The 17,944-nt window shown below is 32.0% G+C and overlaps 1 protein-coding gene across 1 annotated transcript; it reads left to right on the top strand.

Moving 5' to 3' along the window:
- The first annotated feature begins 7,408 nt into the window (after positions 1-7,408).
- On the top strand, positions 7,409-9,636 carry LOC126717002 (probable methyltransferase At1g29790). Its single transcript, XM_050418139.1, has 2 exons — positions 7,409-7,769; positions 8,079-9,636. Exon 2 carries the CDS (start codon positions 8,156-8,158, stop codon positions 9,560-9,562), a length of 1,407 nt encoding a protein of 468 aa, XP_050274096.1. The 5' UTR covers positions 7,409-7,769; positions 8,079-8,155; the 3' UTR covers positions 9,563-9,636.
- Positions 9,637-17,944: the final 8,308 nt, after the last annotated feature.

Genomic DNA, 17,944 nt, shown 5'->3' on the forward strand with positions numbered 1-17,944 from the left:
CTTTCGCATTGTAGATGCATTGAAACAAGGTTTATGATTGAACATTAAAGGTGATAAATTTTGTGACTTGAGCAATTTGAGTTCAAATTGGTAAATAATGTTTCTATGTTAGCAAGTATTTTTTGGTCTAGTCACTAAACTGAAAAGGCTTGTGGGTTTCGGAATAAGACTAAGTCCGTAAGTCGTACAAATAGTGATGCTTTTCTTTTGAATCTAGCTTGGAAAAGTATGGTAGACATTAAAAAATTGTGTTATTTCCCCTCATACTTTGCCTTCAAGTCATAAGCCACAATTTGTTCCCACATTTGGAGGGCTATCCCTATCCTTTCCTAAGAGGAAGAGAGCTACTTAAGCTAGGCCTCCTGTGGCCTATAGGAGATAGCCAAACCATTCTTTTTTTGATGTACTATTGGCTACCTTGCAAACCACTCCACAACATAGTCAAGGGCCCCTAAAGGAATTTGATCTTTCTTTGTTTCTAATTGATTTAATCTTTTGATAAATTACCCATTATCTAAAAAAATTTAAGCTGTTTAAAAATAATAAATTTAATCATAATTCTAACCATCTTATTTTTCCCTCGTCTTTTGAGCTTGCCGATCATATTGAACAAATTTTACTTGCATATCCCATGCCATTGACATGCCAAAGTTTTGAATTATGGGCCCTTAAATTGGGGTTACTATTAGCTTGAAACAAGGGTTTAAAAGAGTCTTAGTTGAGTCCCATTCTTTGCTTATTATGAAATTGCTAGTTACCGCTAAACATTTCCCCAATTCTGATTCTAGCTTGAGTTTCACAATGGCAAGAAGAATTAAGCACGTCTACAATAGAAGAGGGATTGCTTTGAAAAAAAAAAAAGGATAGGAAAATACTTAATGATAATTGTCCCAGATTTTTTGCTTGAATTGTTTTCATTGGGACTACATTGGAATTCCTATTTTAGGTGTTTCTTTTAAGTCCCATTGTTTCTTATATTTTTTTTAGAAAAAGTTTTAACTTATGGCATTTACTCCAAATGATAGTTCTTTATCATTAAACCAATACACCAATCGATTTTTGGTGTAGGCAGAGGGATTGGACTTCAAATTTCTTATTCAACTATTAAAAACTTTACCAATTGAGTTAACTGGAACCCAACCCATTCTTTTTTTTTTTTAATATATCCCTAATTTTAATGGGAAAAAGAAGAAGTATTTCTTGCTATTAAACTCATGAAAGCAAAAATGATTATACGAGAGAGATCTAAGTAGACAAAGAAAATCATGGAATCCTTACTCATACAATTAAAAAAAAAAAAAAAAAAAAAAAACAAATTTCATGTCCATTTGGTATGATTAATTTTGTCAACTTATTTTACTATTCAACTTATTTTTGTTACTATTTATAAATCTCATTGTACTTTTTAGTACTGCTCGTGGGTCTCACTATACTATTTTAATTAAGTTTTACCTTTATCTATAATATTTTTAACAAAAAATTTTCAATTTTAATAAAATAAACTAATTCCAAACAGACCTGTACAGTAAGTATGTGCCGACTTGAAAGGCGAAAAAAAAAAAAAGATACACTGTGGACCCCCACATGACGTGGTGGATGTGCAAAGAAGGATGAGGCCCACATATGACACAGGTTCTAATTTACTAACTTGCATAGTTTTTTTTTTTTTTTTTTTTTTTGAAAGGACTAACTTGCACAGTTCCACTTGGAAATTAACAATAGTAAATTAGGACTTTGCACTCCTTGTTTGTTTGATTTGATATTGAATTGTTTCTCAAATTTGTTTGGTTGCAAAAATTTAAAAAAAAAAAAAAAAGTGTGGCGGAAAATGAAAGAAAAATTAAAAAAATATTTTGACAATTTTTGTTAATTAGAGTAATATTACAGTCACAAACTGTTGATGAAACTAGCTTCTTATTAGTTTTTTTTTAGGTCCGTCATTAATATCACTTTTTTATTTACCAGTTATCAATAACCACTCATCATATTAGTCATTTGTAAAATTTTTTATGAAAAAAATTGTACCTCTAACATTACTCATTTTTGTTAATCAAATAATAGCAAGAGTAGCATTCCAACGTTTTAAAAAAGAATACAGAATAAATGTATACATTTTTTTATACCAAAATTGACTTTAAAAATTGAGGATCAAATGTATATTTAAACCATTATTTATTATTAAAATAGTTACAATATGTTGCTAATCCACAACTCAAACCATTGTTTCTCCTAGACTTCCAATCACTTTTTTTTTTGGAAAATACTAAGTATTTTAACACACACATACATAATGGTTTGTGTGTATATGTTAAAATACTTAGACTTTCAATCACTTTGTGCATGAGAGATGCCAATTAAATTATAAGGCTTTTGACAAACTATTATTTAATTGAGTGTAAAAAACAAATAAAGTGTCTTAAAGATGTGAATTTTTGATTTCTTAAAGAGATTTACATTATAGATACACAAAAAAGGGTAAATGTAATGCTTACAATATACCATGTAAGTTTACATTAAAAGTACAATATAAAAAAACAAAAAAAAAAATTATGTCTTATAAAGTAGCTTTATGAATAACTTGCACAGTAGCTAGAATTCATAGCCAAGCCAAAACATCAATCGCCTAGTCGATCGCCCATACTGTACTACAGTCTACAGGCATCTGAAATATTCAACTAGGGTCACTATATTCACTTTGAAATTTTGTGCATTCGCTATATAATTACGTGAAAGCGATAATATCATGTCGAGGCCAGGCCTACACGTAGGACAAAGTTATGTTTCGATTTTGACGGCAGTACAAATTTAAGTTCAGATCCATTCGAACTTTCGAGAGTACATTCACTATGTATCGTGTTGCGACTTAGGATAACTTCTATATTCAACTCTATAAATTATTTTGTTTTCTTGCTCTTTTCAACTTGAGTAATTAATATACTTGGAATGAATGAAAAGAATCAATACTTTAAAAAAAAATTAAAGATTATTTTTATTAAGTAAACACAACTCACATTCATTATAGTATTGTACTAAAGAGTGAAAGCCCTTTTGTAGATAAAAACATGATTTGACCTCTAAAAGATAAAACCTAGTACTATTTGTTGCATTTGAAGATGCCAAAACAGATCACGTACCCTATACGAGATGGGTGTCTAATAAAATAAATAGATAAATGCTGGGAGAAGTGAAGCTTAGCTCCGCTGGTACCAAATGTATAAGTAGCATATAACATCTCTCTCACACGAAGTTGAGTCTTATCATTTGTGAGGTCCATACTCCATACCCGGACTATTGGGTCAAACCAAATTAAGCTTGCTCTTTGGAAGAAATTGGGAAGCAAACACCATAAAATCAAGACAATAAAAAACCGACAAATGAATAGGAACGATTACGTACATAATTCCTAACCTTATACCTATTTTCTAGGTGTTACAAATAATATAATTGCCCCAAGAAGAAAAATATACTACAAAATGCTTCACTTACCCTATATCCTAAGCCTCTAAATAGAGAGCACGAGGGATACCCTTATAATGCAAATATGAGAAGTTACTATTCATTTATATTATCATTTTGGCCCATAACATTTGTTTTATATTTCAAAATGATCCCTAATGTTTAAATCTGTCAATTTAGTCCTTAACTTTTTAATATTGTGTCAAAATAGGCTCTCTTGTCCGGGTTTGTTTTGAGAAACACTTTGACGGGTAACTATCTCATATTATTAACCCAACTCCCTAGCTTTTTTTTTTTTGAGAGGAACTCCTTAGTAACGATTCAATCAAAATGCATGTTCTTATGAACTTACATAATTCAATTTAAATAGGTGGTGGCAAACATAATATTATAATTTCTAAAGATTAACGTTAATTACTCTTATGTCCGATTTATCTTCATTTTTCTAACCTCTCACTGGGATACGCGGTGTGCTCCAAATTAATTGACAACCTTAGGGTCCAATATCCTCTTCTTCCATCACAAGTAAAACAATTTAGCAACCGCTTCAGCAAATTTATAGCATCGTTATACCTGCAGAAGAAGAAAAATGTTCCTTCAAACCTCTAGCTAATAGAACAGCTAAATGCTAATTTGTTTATAAATATTTTGTAAAATCAATTAATTATTGAAGGGACGGTGCTACTGGGGCAGTGCCCCCAAAGATCTAATGGATAAAAATAAATAAATAAATAAAACTATAACACAAATCATCATTAAAATTTATTGCTAAAACCTAATTAATTTGAGAAAATATATATATATATATATATATATTATGATTAATGTATAGCCACAAACCTTATATTATTTCCTTGAATACTTTCTTTCTCTTTCCTAATTAATTTAAAGTTAGGGAAATGAAAGGCATAAAAGTTGATACATGAAAAGAAGTAAAAGTTAGGTTTTAATTTTTACAAAACCTAGTTTTTAGATTTTCTTTTCCCCAAATTTTTTAGTTTTTTATGTTTTGAGAGGAGAGTGACATAAAAGGATAATAAAAATACAAATTTACCCTTATTTTTAACAAAGGTGGGGGTAACGGAAGATAAATAGAGCTAACCTTAGATGGATAAAGTGCCAATTTTTAAACCACAGGTAGGCAAAGTGTAATTTCCCTTAAATATTAATATTGATGCTAGCTAGGATGCCATGTAAACTGCCAAATCACATTAAATAATAAACACAATTTCAATCAAGAACAATGCTACAGACACAACAATTTTTACAATAGTTGAGAGTTGACAAATTTTTAATGATTTTCAACTTGTCCTACTATTAACATCATTTTTTTAGTTACCATTAACAGCTTTCCATCTAAGCACATATAACTTTTTTTGTCAAAATTATTTGGTTACTTAAAATTATTGTTTAATGAAAGTAAGCCAAAAACTGCAAAAATAAAGAAATTTAATCTGATTTTTACAAATCCAAGTTTTGGATTTTAGACTATAAAGTATAAACCCATCATAAACTCAACCACCAAAAAAAAAATTAGGTCTACATTTTAAATGTAGCAAACAAAACAATATGACAGCCAAAAAAAGTGAGAGAAAGGAACTATTTCTATTCATTTACCATTGAAGCTCCTCCCCGGTCGTGGAAGTTTTTTAGGTATTTTAGGTGACTCAGCCACAACACATGGTGGTTGGGATGAAGATAAGATTTGTGGATTTTTGGAGAATCGATTTTGGTGATTTCTTAGGATTTGGGTTGCTTTTGTGATTTATTAGGTTTTATTTTATCATTATGGCTGTTTTGAGCTGATTTTGTGATTTCTTGGGCTGGGTCGATTATTGGGATTTGATTTGAGCTAATGTCTTCTATGATTTCAAAGGTTTGGTTTGATTTTGGAATAAAGGTTGTAGGGTTTTTTTTTTTTTTTTTTTTTAATACTTAGCAAGATGCTTGAAAATATTTTTTGAAACATTTTTTGGAATTCGACCAAAGGCTTGGAAATAATTTATTTATAGAAAATGTTTTTACCTGAAAATTAGGTTGAAACAAACGCAGCCCTTTTGCGTAAATAGTATTAATGGTTTTTTATAATCCTGAATACTTTTAATTAATATTTATAACTCAAAGCATTGAACGATGGAAAGGGCATTTCTTTTGAGAATCATCGGGCTATTGGGGCAACGTATGAATGATTAAAGGTTAATATATATCTTTCTAACGAATTTATAAATCATTAGGATAACGCTTCTTAAGGTGAAAGTTAGGCTTGCAAGACCATCCTAGGTCGAGCTAATCTATACTCTATAGTGTATTTTTATTATTATATAAAGGAGTTGGTGGTCTCAACTCTCAAGTTTGGATTTGTCAAATAAACCCTTACTAAACAGTTAAAAACAAAATGCTAGAATATTAATCATAAAATATTATGAGGATAAAATTGTTTTTTTAAATTTTCTTTTTAGTAGAACCGACAGGAGTATATAATTGTTTAACAATTAAAAAAGAAGCAATTAATCCATAAATCTGGAAAAATGAGAGAAAAAACAAGAATAAAAAGTTGGTATGAGTAGAAGTTTCATATGCAGAAAAAGTAAGGATGTTGAGAACTAAATATAATATAAAATGAGCTTACATCTATAAGTTTAAACTTTTTTTTATTAAGTGGTGTTCTTATATATTATATTAAAACTTGAATTAAAGTCCATTATAAGAAATATAATGAGAATAAAATTGTTAAAATTAAAAATATAGACCGTCGGTCTCTATATATATATATATATATATATATTTTTTTTTTTTTTTTTTTTTTTTTTTTTTGAGAGAGAGATAGAGAAGAAATCTCCAAAGTCCAAACAAACGTGACAATAGTTGTGAAATAAAAAATAGTTTAGGTCACATCCAAAAATTTAAAAAAAAGTTTAGGTAGACAATTTTTATTTATTTTTTCTTTCTTCCCTTCGTGGGGAGAGATATCTATAAGATCATCATCATCTCACAAAATTGTGGGACCAATGCTATGAAGAGGTCTTGTAAAATATTAGAAAAAAACTAGTGCACAATTTGTTTTACACATGTTGCAAAAATACACGTTTTTAGTGTATTTAGACGATGTGTATATTTTCCTCAAAAAAAAAAAAAAAAAAAGACGGTGTATATATATATATATATATATATATTTTTTTTTTTTTTTTATGGAAAGACGGTGTGTATATTTGCACACACAATAAATACTGCCAAATATTTTTACCCTCACAAATAGAAATTATTTACTCCTCCTTCCACGAACTTAGGTTGGACTAAGATTTACATTTTGGGATTCAAATTCTCTAGATTTCCTAGGGCACTCTACTAAATAGATTTCCTTAAATCTTAACCATTCTTTAATGATTTAATGGTCTAGATTCTACCATGTCAACATTCCACTAATAATAATCTTAATTGTTTTGTTTGCAATAATATTCTATTATTTTAAGAATATTGTTAGTGGAATACTGACATGGCAGAATCTTGACCATTAAATCATTAAAGAGTGGTTAAGGTTTAAGGAAATCTACTGGTAGAGTATCCTAGGAAATCTAGAGGATTTGAATCCTACATTTTGAAATCTAATTGAAAAAAAAAAAAAAAAAAAAAAAAAAAAAGCAAGAAAAGACTTATCCCACACGTATTAAAGTGGCCGCAGTTTGAGCTGACCAATCTTCATCTACAAAATGCATGGCACTTACTCTCATCTAGTCAACGGAGTTCATTGATTATATATTATATTAAAATAAACGTAATAAATCTTCTCAATTTACTCCAATAAAATATAATTCATTTTCGCGAAAGTCGTGCATTTACATGGCCTCTTGGCCAATAAGCAATCTGTTTTCTTCAATTAATTAAACCCACAAATTGTTGTATATATTTAAATTTGTTAAGCTTGGTTTTCACGATTTTCCAGCTCTAAAGCACATTGGAAAAACAGTCCAAGCTAGATTTAGATCTGCATCATGGTGAACTCTGGAGTATTTTTGAAGTTCTATAAGTTAAAGAAAAGTTCTTTAATCATATTATTATTATTATTACTGTTTACACAAACATAGAGAAAGAGTTTATAATGAGAAATTCTAGTGAGAGATTCTAAAAAAGTATGTGAAGCATTGGTGAGGGAAATTTTGGAGTGCATTTTGATGTTTCAAGTAGAGAAGGAGCTGTTTGGAAAGTTTTGGTAAAAAAAAAAATGTGTGATCTTTATCAACTTAACAGGTTGAAGATGCAAAGAAAGAGTGATTCAAGCTTCAGTTTGATTCATGTTTCTGAAAATCCTTATCTGGGTATGTTTGAAATTTGATAATGAAACTTTCAGTTTTTTTTTTTTTTTTTTAATATTAGTAATTTAGTTTAAAACTCAGTTGCATTTTCTTTGCTCTTGTATTTCCATTTTCTTTGATTGCTGGGAAAATAGAAGGAAAATTAAAAATATAAAACCTATGAACATTATGTTTTATGTAATAAGTCAACTAGCTAGCAGAATTAGTCTCAAATTGAGTGAGGTTTTAGTTTCAAGTGTCACAATGTATATTGAAGATTTTATTGTTCAATTCAGTTACTTTCATGAATACTAAGTATTGATTTTTTATTAGGTTGAAATTCTGAACAAGAGGTGGTAAATTTAGCTCTTGGTGAGAAGAAATTCCCCCTGCATTGTTCTTTATTAAGGATGGGGAGGTTATGCTTTCGAAAATGTAGGGTGGGCAGAATAATGGGTACACTTCAGATTGTATTGGGAGGGCTTGTTATAATAGTAAGCTTGTTAAGTCTCGTAAGGTTCTACTCAGCTGGATTTTTCACGCGCAATGAAGATATATGCCGCCAATTCTATGGTCAGAAGGATGATTATGATGGTTTTGACATAAAAGCATTGTCTGATCGAGTTGGGGAAGTACTAGATAGGATGGAAAGCTTGCAAGAAAAACTTGAGTTGGAAGTTAAAGAAATGGAGAAACACAAAGAGGCCTTGGATAGAAATAATATCACAAGATTGGAGTATAAGAAGTATTTGGAAGAGGAGGTAATTAGGCCTCTTTATGGCGCCCACATTGCTCTTAGACAGATTCGGCTACCTAAGGTTGAAGGGATTAGGAACTCAACAATGAAGGAGGAGCCTTTGATTAACACTTTCGTGATTGAGGAAATTAGGAAGTACATAACCCCAAAGGAGAATAGGACTGGGAAGATTAATATATATGGGACAGAGAGGATACACAACACAATTGGGCATGCATGTGTGTTATATAAGAAAGAATTGGAAGAGTATATGGGTTATGACATTGGTTCTTATTGTAATGATGACTGGAACCTAGCTCAGAAGCTTATGGTTAATGGTTGTGATCCTTTGCCCCGAAGACGGTGCTTGACAAGGGCCTCCAAGGTTTACCAGAAGCCATATCCAATCAATGAATCTCTATGGAGATCACCAGATGGCAGAAATGTAAGGTGGAGCAATTACCAGTGCAGGAACTTTGAATGCTTATCGAGCAAGAATCCTAAGCGAGGTTATTCTAAGTGTGTAGGTTGTTTTGAGATGGAGAAAGAAAAGTTAAAATGGGTGACTAATAGCTCACTTCCTGTGGATTTACTGATAAATGATGTTTTGACAATCAAGCCTGGGGAGATAAGGATAGGTCTGGACTTTGGTGTTGGTACAGGGACTTTTGCTGCAAGAATGAGAGAACATAATGTTACAATTGTCTCAACTGCTTTGAACCTTGGGGCTCCTTTCAATGAGATGATTGCACTAAGAGGTTTGATCCCTCTGTATGTGACATTGAATCAACGCCTTCCATTCTTTGATAACACTATGGATTTAATTCATACATCTGGGTTTATGGATGGCTGGATTGACCTGCTGCTGCTGGATTTTATTTTGTATGATTGGGATCGGGTTTTAAGGCCGGGAGGATTGCTATGGATTGACCGGTTCTTTTGCAGTAGAAAAGATCTGGATGACTATATGTACATGTTTCTGCAGTTCAGATACAAGAAGCACAAGTGGGCTATTGCTCCTAAATCAAAGGATGAGGTCTATCTCTCTGCATTATTAGAGAAACCTTCAAGAGCTATATAATCAAATAATGTTTCTTGCTTTTTGTTTGTAATATTGATTTTATGTCATTAACATACATATTCATAACCAAATCATTTTGTGGTACTTGATATACTGAGAGAAAAAGAAACTACTTAAATGTGATATACAGTCTTTGTATGCCAAACTTCAATGTTGTTTTATTTTGACCAGTAATGGGAATAAGGACTTGTCCAATTAAGTGACAAAACTTGTGTACATTTACTGTGACTGTGTTGCTAGTTGATCTGTTTGAAGGGTCTTGAGTATTGACATTTTTGCATCCTATCCCATGCATCTTGATACACTACTTCAAGTTACTAAATATGCACCTTGACCCATGACATGGGATTGCTCATGAATTTTCTGTCTTCACACACCAAATACGAGTATAAAATCATACAGGTACTACTAAATTCTTATGTAGGCTAAGAGATATTAGAAACTTGAGTTAGGTACATAGACAAACTGGTTGAGAGGATGATATTATCTCTGACTTAGGGGTCTCTACCTTGTCACCAAAGAGGGTTGTTTCATCCATGTTTAGTGAGAATTTTAATTAGTGAGATTGGATGCCATACAAATGAAGAAGTTTAGCATAGAACCTAAAGATTGGCCATTTTAATTTTCCACTTATCAAGAAACTATATTAAATTATTGACTCTATAGAGAAATCTATATAATATCTAAAAACTAAAAGATAGTATTTATTGTTGCTATGCTCTTGTTAAGCTACATTAACATAGCATTTCGGTTCACTTTGGTCCAATTTAGACCATTTGTTCCAGTTTGGTCCATTTTGGTCTACTATGGTCTATTTCAGTTAACTTTTGTCCATTCGGTCCATTTTGGACTAATTGAGCCTTAAATTGGTTCATTTTGTAGGTTGCCTTTTCAATTTTTGGTTCATAATTTCATTTTTTTTTTCCCCATAATTTTTAGGTTGAAAAGTATGATATTTTATTTTATTTTAGCCAAATTTTTTAGTTTTGGGTTAAAAAAATACAAACAAAATAAACATTAGAAATTATAGATATGGGCCCTAAAAAAGTAATAAAAATGATAAATATTCACAAGATTACCTTACACATCAATTTTCAATAATATAAGCATTATACTTATAATTGAAAAGGAAAAAAAAATGCTACAATTCTAAATTTATATAATAATTTAAACTTAGTGTAACATGTTACATATGTTCCTTGGAATAAAGGTGTACATTTTTTTTTTTTTTTTAATATTATTGGATATGTTCAAATTAGTCAACCAATTATGGTATATTTTATAAAATTTCTTTTTACATCTTCTCCATTTATATAAAACAATATTATAGTTATGTACTATAAATCTTTTTATTAAAAGTTACCATGGCTTTTGAGTGGAGTTGTGGTGTGTTTTTGTGTTAGAACCCCTTTCCCTCTCCCTTGTGTGTGTGTGTGTGTGTGTGTTTGTTTCTCAAAAAAAAAAAGAATGGGTAATTGTCCTACAATGCTTAAAAGAGTGTGTTGTGTGTAGTATAACTTACCCCACCCTCCCTTAAAAGTTACCGTGGCTTTTAAGTGGAGTTGTGGTGTGTCTTTGTGTTAGAACCCCTTTCTCTCTCCCTTGTGTGTGTGTGTGTGTTTGTTTCTCAAAAAAAATAAAAATAAAAATAAATCTTTTTATTAAATTACATTTTTCAAAATATAATAAATGTTCAATTACTTAAAGTTTATAAAAATAGAAAATACTGTTAAATGTTAATAATTATTATTACAACGCGATGTGTTATATCATGTTGTATATGTTAGAGTGAATACGGAAGATGTAGCCTAGAATAGAAACACTGAGAACACAAGGGTTACGTGGTTCAACCTTGACGGCCTATATCCATGGAGGAATCCCTTAAGGGCTACATCTTTATTGTATAAGAGTGTAGTACAATAACCTCCAGTATTACAATGAACCCTAACATGAGTATATATAGGCGACTAAACCCTAGACTACTAGTACAAGTAGGACTGGGCTTAAGCCTATTACATTGGGCTAATATATGTCTAATATATATCTCTAACACCCTCCCTCAAACTCAAGGCGGAAGCTCGATGAAGGCTTGAGGTTGGATAGGCATGAGAAGATTACTTGAAGAATGCCTTTGAATAAACCACAATGAATAATATGCCAATTGACCAATTTCAGAGCTTCAAATGAAGAAATGGAATCCAAAATTAGAATCTACGCGAAAAACTAAGCAAGATAGGCCCTTTCGGAAAATTTTAACTTTTGGTCAAAGGTCAACGCAAAAGTCAAAGTCAATGGATCCTAGTCAAAGTCAACAGTCAGTGCTCACGGGTCAGATCCGGGTAGTCCGGGTCGGGTCAATCCAGGTCAACGGTCAGCTAGGTGACGTGATGCTGATGAGGCGACACTGCTGACGTGGCTAGCTAACATGTTTGATGACGAGCTAAGGCTGACGTGGCATTTGCTAACATCATGAATGACAGCAACGCAGTTTTCGGAACGTGGCAGGCACGTGGGTGTTCCACCGATGCGTGGAGGAGAAGCCAGAAACCCAGGTAGCGCGTGGAGGTGCGTGCAATAGCGGTTGAAAGCCATGTTTCTTCCGTAGGCAGATTGGTGGTCGATATGGCCGATAGGACAGCGTGTGTGGCCAATGGATGAGCTACACAATAGGAAATTGTGGCAATGCGTGGGAAGGATCCGGAAACGTAGGCGGCGCATGTTGGCACGTGTGAATGCAATAGACAGCCGAACTTCTTGAGTTTTGCAGATCGCCGAGCAATGAGGCCAACATGGCGGCGCGTGTGGCTATGATCTAACTGGGTCTCGAGATTTTGGCGACGCATGGTGGTGCGTGAGCTTGCCGTTGAGGGTCAGGTTCTTGGGTTTTGGTCACGATATGCCGTGGAGCACGTCTGTCTTGTTGGTTTCATTAGGTGAAGGCTTGATGTGCACAAATCTGATAGGGAGAGGCACGGATTGCTTAGGCTTGAGGATCTAGACACAGCAGTGAGCCATGGCGGCTGCGAGATGCCGTGGAGTCTAGATCCAGCAGACAAGCATGTGTGACTTCTAATAGTGGTGTGCACGTGAGAATCTTCTTTGCATGCTAAAGATGTTTGTTTAATGCTAAGAACGGAGTTTGGCTCTGATACCATGTTAAATACGCGATGTGTTATATCATGTTATATATGCTAAAGTGAATGCAGAAGAGATAGCCTAGAATAGGAACACTGAGAACACGAGGGTTACGTGGTTCAGCCTTGTCGACCTACATCCACGTAGGAATCTCTTAAGAGCTACATCTTTATTGTATAAGAGTGTAATACAATAATCTCCTGTATTACAATAATCTCCTGTATTACAATGAACCCTAACATGAGTATATATAGGCGACTAAACCTTAGACTACTAGTACAAGTAGGACTGGGCTTGGACATATTATATTGGGCTAATATATGTCTAATATATATCTCTAACAAATACTTTTAAATAACACATTTACTGTTTAACTTACAAATTTTACATTATATTCTTATAAAATAATTATATTACATTTTTCACACATGGCTTGAGTTTGCGAGTACTAGCTTATAATCACTAAACTAGATGCCTAGAAGTTAGGAGGTTAGAGAGAGTTAAAACTTAAAGCCACCTCATCTCTTTGATAATTTCTGTATTCAATGAAATGCAGACTTTCCTAGCTGCTAGCTTGTATGACTATTCGTATGATCAAGCCAGTGAGTGATCATGTCATATGGGCCAGATTGTCCTACTTGTTGAACCCAGCCATATCATCTGGGCCAGTACATGCAACAAATCATCTGACAAGATAGTATGAAAATGTAGTTTGGGCACAACTTAATTTTATTTCTATTTTTTGGGCTAAAGGCAACTCAATGTCAGTACTCAGAAGAGCCCAACTGATTGTCTTTTAACTTATTTGCAGCCTCATTTAAAATACCCAAATGAATATCTTTGTTGTTTGAGTTGGCCCACTAGGAAATTATTTAATATTGATTCATCCTCTCACATATATTGTGAATCAAATAATTAAAGGAAGATCCACTACTATGGGATGGGAGAGAAAAGAATGTTATTCCGATAGTACTGGCATCGGTCCATTTTATACAAGACTGTTGTTGATTACTATAATAAATTTCAATGCTTTGAACAATGGAGACATAATTCTGCTTTGGATCATCTACTAAAAGATATATTGTCGCTTGTAAGTTCACTTCAAATTTGGTCTTTTTCTCATATTTTTAGATAGAGTAATTTTGTTGCGGATGTCTTGGCTAGGAGAGCTAAGTTGTCTTTTTCGTTATTAGTTTAGGTGGAGTCTATTCTTTTAGATATTATCAATTTTGTTAATGCTAATTTACCAACTTAATGATTAATATAATGATGGATCTTTAAAAAAATAAAAAAAGGTCCTAAGTGGGAATCATTTTTGGCAATGCATTCCTTAAGAGAGTCACAGTAATAAGTAAGCCTACTTTTTTTCCCTTCAGAATAAGTGAATCCACTTTGTTATATAGCAAATGATTTTTTTAAGGTTGATTTGGCATGTCCAACTCTATTATTTTAGGTTCAAAAGCGGTTAGGGGTAAAGTCCTTCCTTTACGTAGAAAAAATTATAAACCCTAAGTTTAAGCTGTGATTTCAAATTAAGCTTATAGTTTCAGTAATTTCAAATTGAATATTAAACTTTTAAAATTGCATTAAATAAAAACCTGAATCAAACTAATTCAAACCACCAAATCAAACTCAAATTTATAGGATTTGTTAAAAAAATATATATGATTTTAAAAGTTTATGGTTCAATTTGAAACTAGTGAAACTCTTTTTTCGTGCTTGTTCAAAAATATTGCCTTAAATAATGTTTAGTGACTAGAATCCAGGAAACTAAAGAAACTTTAATATTTTTAATTTGTAACAATTTTAAACTTTATGAATTTTTTTAAACTTTTGAAACTTTTAGGTTTAATTTGAAACAAGACATAATATAAAATATTTATAACAAATTTATATAATAAAAAAAAAATGAATTCGTTTGAAAAAAAAAAATGAGTTCAATTATTTTTAATTATTTTGAAAAATGTACAATTATACCTTAAAAAACCTTTAAAAAAAAAAAACAATATTGTTTTAAAAAGTAGTGATGCTATTAACACAATTTTTTTTTTTGCAATAAATTTGACAATTTTTAAATTGGTCAACTGTGAATAAAAAAAGAAAAAGAAAAAAAGATTAGTCTATTAGCATTGGTTATATGACAACAATGGTAAAATTTATTATCAAAAAAAAATTGTACGAAGCATTACTATTTTAAAAAACTATACCTCAACTCATAGGCAGAGCTAGGGGGTGTCAAGGGAGCCATGACCTCCCTAGCTTTTGAAGTTTTCTATTAATTTTTTAAAAAATTCGATAATAAATTTAAAAATTACACAAAAATATATTCACCGACGTTCCTGAAAAAATTTTCTGGCTCAACGACTCAACTCAACTCTTTTTAAATGTAAATCGAACGGACAAGGACATATAGATAGATACGGCAGCTACGAATCACGACATACATAATCTATGCACCACAAATCTACTTTTAGGGTTGACTTTAATTCATTTGGTCAATACTCAATTCAATTTCAATTGTGACAAACTACGAAATACCATAAGGATAAAGGACCCACACAGCAAAATCCACTTTTACTTGACATTTTTGTTTCTCCAATGATTGGAAATCTATTCAAGACACTATTGAGGGCCCAACATCTTTTCTTTGGCCCAATTTCTTTAATAGAACCTTTTTCTAGAGCATTTTTAAAAACTTTGTGAAACTTAAGGCTTATTTTCATTTGTTTTTGCTTGACCCAAGGGGATAGAGGCAATGGGCCATATCATGTGTAGATTTGAGGACTGTCTCCATAGCACTATAGAATAGTTATTGGGCTTTATACCCCATGCAATAAATTGGGCTTTATACATTATTGTCCAAAAAAAATTTCACAAACAAATTCCCATGGTGCCTAATTGAATCTAGTAAAAAAAAAGAGTTGTATTTTGAAATCCCACTACACTTAAAATATTGGCCCAAATTTGGACAGTCGTCATTACTAGGGATGGCAATGGGGCGGGGCGGGGCCGAAGGATGAGATCTTCGCCCCCGCCCCGCATGGATTTTTCTTGCCCCATCCCCGCCCCGCCCCGCATGATGGGGAAAATTTCTTGTCCCATCCCCGCCCCTTAAGGCCCCACGAAGACCCGCGAAGCCCCACCCTACACCGTAAAACTTTATTTCTTGTTAATTTTCCCTACAACTATTACCATTTTTTCAAATAAAATGACATGTTTCAATAATAAAAATATACTTAAAATTATAAATAAATTTATCCTATCAAATTAAACTAATTTTTAACAAAAACTAAATAATATTATCTTAATGTTTAACAAGACAATATCACAACAAAAATCTCATAACATGATAAAATAAAATTTTAACAAGCTTAAAGAAACAGTGTTGTTAAGCAGCCAAATGCCCACACAAAATTACAAAAACAATTACACAGACACATATTTAGAGCCACAGACCTGTAACTCATTAAAAAAAATTATATTATGTACATGATGAAAAGTAAGTTGAGAAAGACCGTATGAATTATGAATGAAATCATCAATTCAATAGTATATAAATTTGTTTCCAATAAAGACAAAAAAAAGAAGAAGTTAAAATTGGTACCTTATTTCCAACTTTGCTAGAGAGAAAAAAGAGGTAGAGCCACGTTAGGTAGAATAAAATAAGTTGATGATATTTTTGTTTAAATAGTAGGGTTTTAGGATATAATAAAATTACAATTTAACCCTTATTAATGCGGGGCGGGGTGGGGATGGGGCGGGGCGGGGCGGGGCGGGGTGGGTCTAAAAAGTGTAAACCCATCCCCGCCCCGCCCCGTGGTGTGGGTCTAAAATCTCGCCCCATCCCCGCCCCACCACCTTTGCGGGGCGGGGAAAACCCGCACGGGGCGAAGCGGGGAGGGGCGGGTCAAGCGGGGCGGGGAAAAATTGCCATCCCTAGACTCATTACTCTCTGGGTTTAAAGGTGGAAATTCACAATCTTTGAGTGGTTTAACCCTTTAAACAAGTTTATATCTTTACTCATAAAATTAATTTAGAGAGAGAGAGAGAGCCTATAAACAAATAGAAATCCTCTTAAAATGAAGTGAAAATTTGAAAGGGGAAATAAAGTAGAAAAGAGTCAAAAGACATCAATTACAAAAGTGCAAATTACTATAATTATGGGTTACCTTTTGATTTGAAGACAAATATCACACATACAAACTAATTATGCAGATAAAAAAAAATACTTGCAGCTAAGGATAATTTCCCTTGTCCACGTTAAACACAAATGTTACTAGCATATAAGATATTCATAAAATAAAAAAATAAAAAATAAAAAAAAATCATTTGAATACTTGTAAAAAAATGGGAAAAAAAAATATTAACAATATAATTGCGTATTTGAAAATTAAAAATATTAATTCCAAGGAATTTTTTTAAGACGTGGTATGATGTTTTTATTTTGATTTACTTAAAAGTATCGATGTTTGCATTTTCTTTCTTAAATTTCATTTCTAACGGCTAAAACAGATTGTGAGTTTTTTATTTTTTTTAAGGGAAAACAGATGGTGAGTTGATTGCAAAAAACCTTAAAAAGTATATAGAATTGTAAAAGAATTTATTTCTTAAAACAATATAAAAAATTCGGCATATTGGTTATAGTAGATATTGCCATAGTACACTGTTAATGATATATTTTTGCTCAATTACGTTAGGAGATTTAAAAGTTATATTCAATAATGAATTAAAAAAAGTGTAATCTATTTATTATTGCTTATTTTTAAAAGTAAATATTGCGAGAGGGGTGGAGTCAAGGGGCAATTGCCCCCCTGGCTATCTCAAATGACAACTTTTGAGAGAGAGAGAGAGAGAGAGAGAGAGATTTAACCTATAAACTCATTTAACTGGTTATGGTGCCAATCTGAAAATAGAGTGAACATTTGAAAGGGAAAAAATAGTAGAAAAAACATCAACTACAATAATCATGGGTTAACTTTTGATTTTAAGAACAATACCGCACATGCAATAGCTTCTAAAAAAATTTATGCACATAAAAAAAGAAACTTGCAGCTAAGGATAATTTCCATTGTCAACTTAAAAAAAATGCATGCAATTGATATAATTTTGTTCTAGAACCTTTTTTTTTTTTTTTTTGTTGAGAAAGGCGCTCTAAAAATTAGCTAGTGAAGACTAAAAAATAAACAAACAAACCTAGTTAGTGAAGAATGAAGATAATGGCCATACATATTAGGTGGATATGATTAA

Source organism: Quercus robur, chromosome 3 (genome assembly GCF_932294415.1).
Source record: "Quercus robur chromosome 3, dhQueRobu3.1, whole genome shotgun sequence".
Taxonomy (NCBI): Eukaryota; Viridiplantae; Streptophyta; class Magnoliopsida; order Fagales; family Fagaceae; genus Quercus; species Quercus robur.

Bases quoted from the DNA above. Each gene is read 5' to 3' on its own strand.
- LOC126717002 (XM_050418139.1), top strand. From the start codon at position 8,156: ATGGGGAGGTTATGCTTTCGAAAATGTAGGGTGGGCAGAATAATGGGT.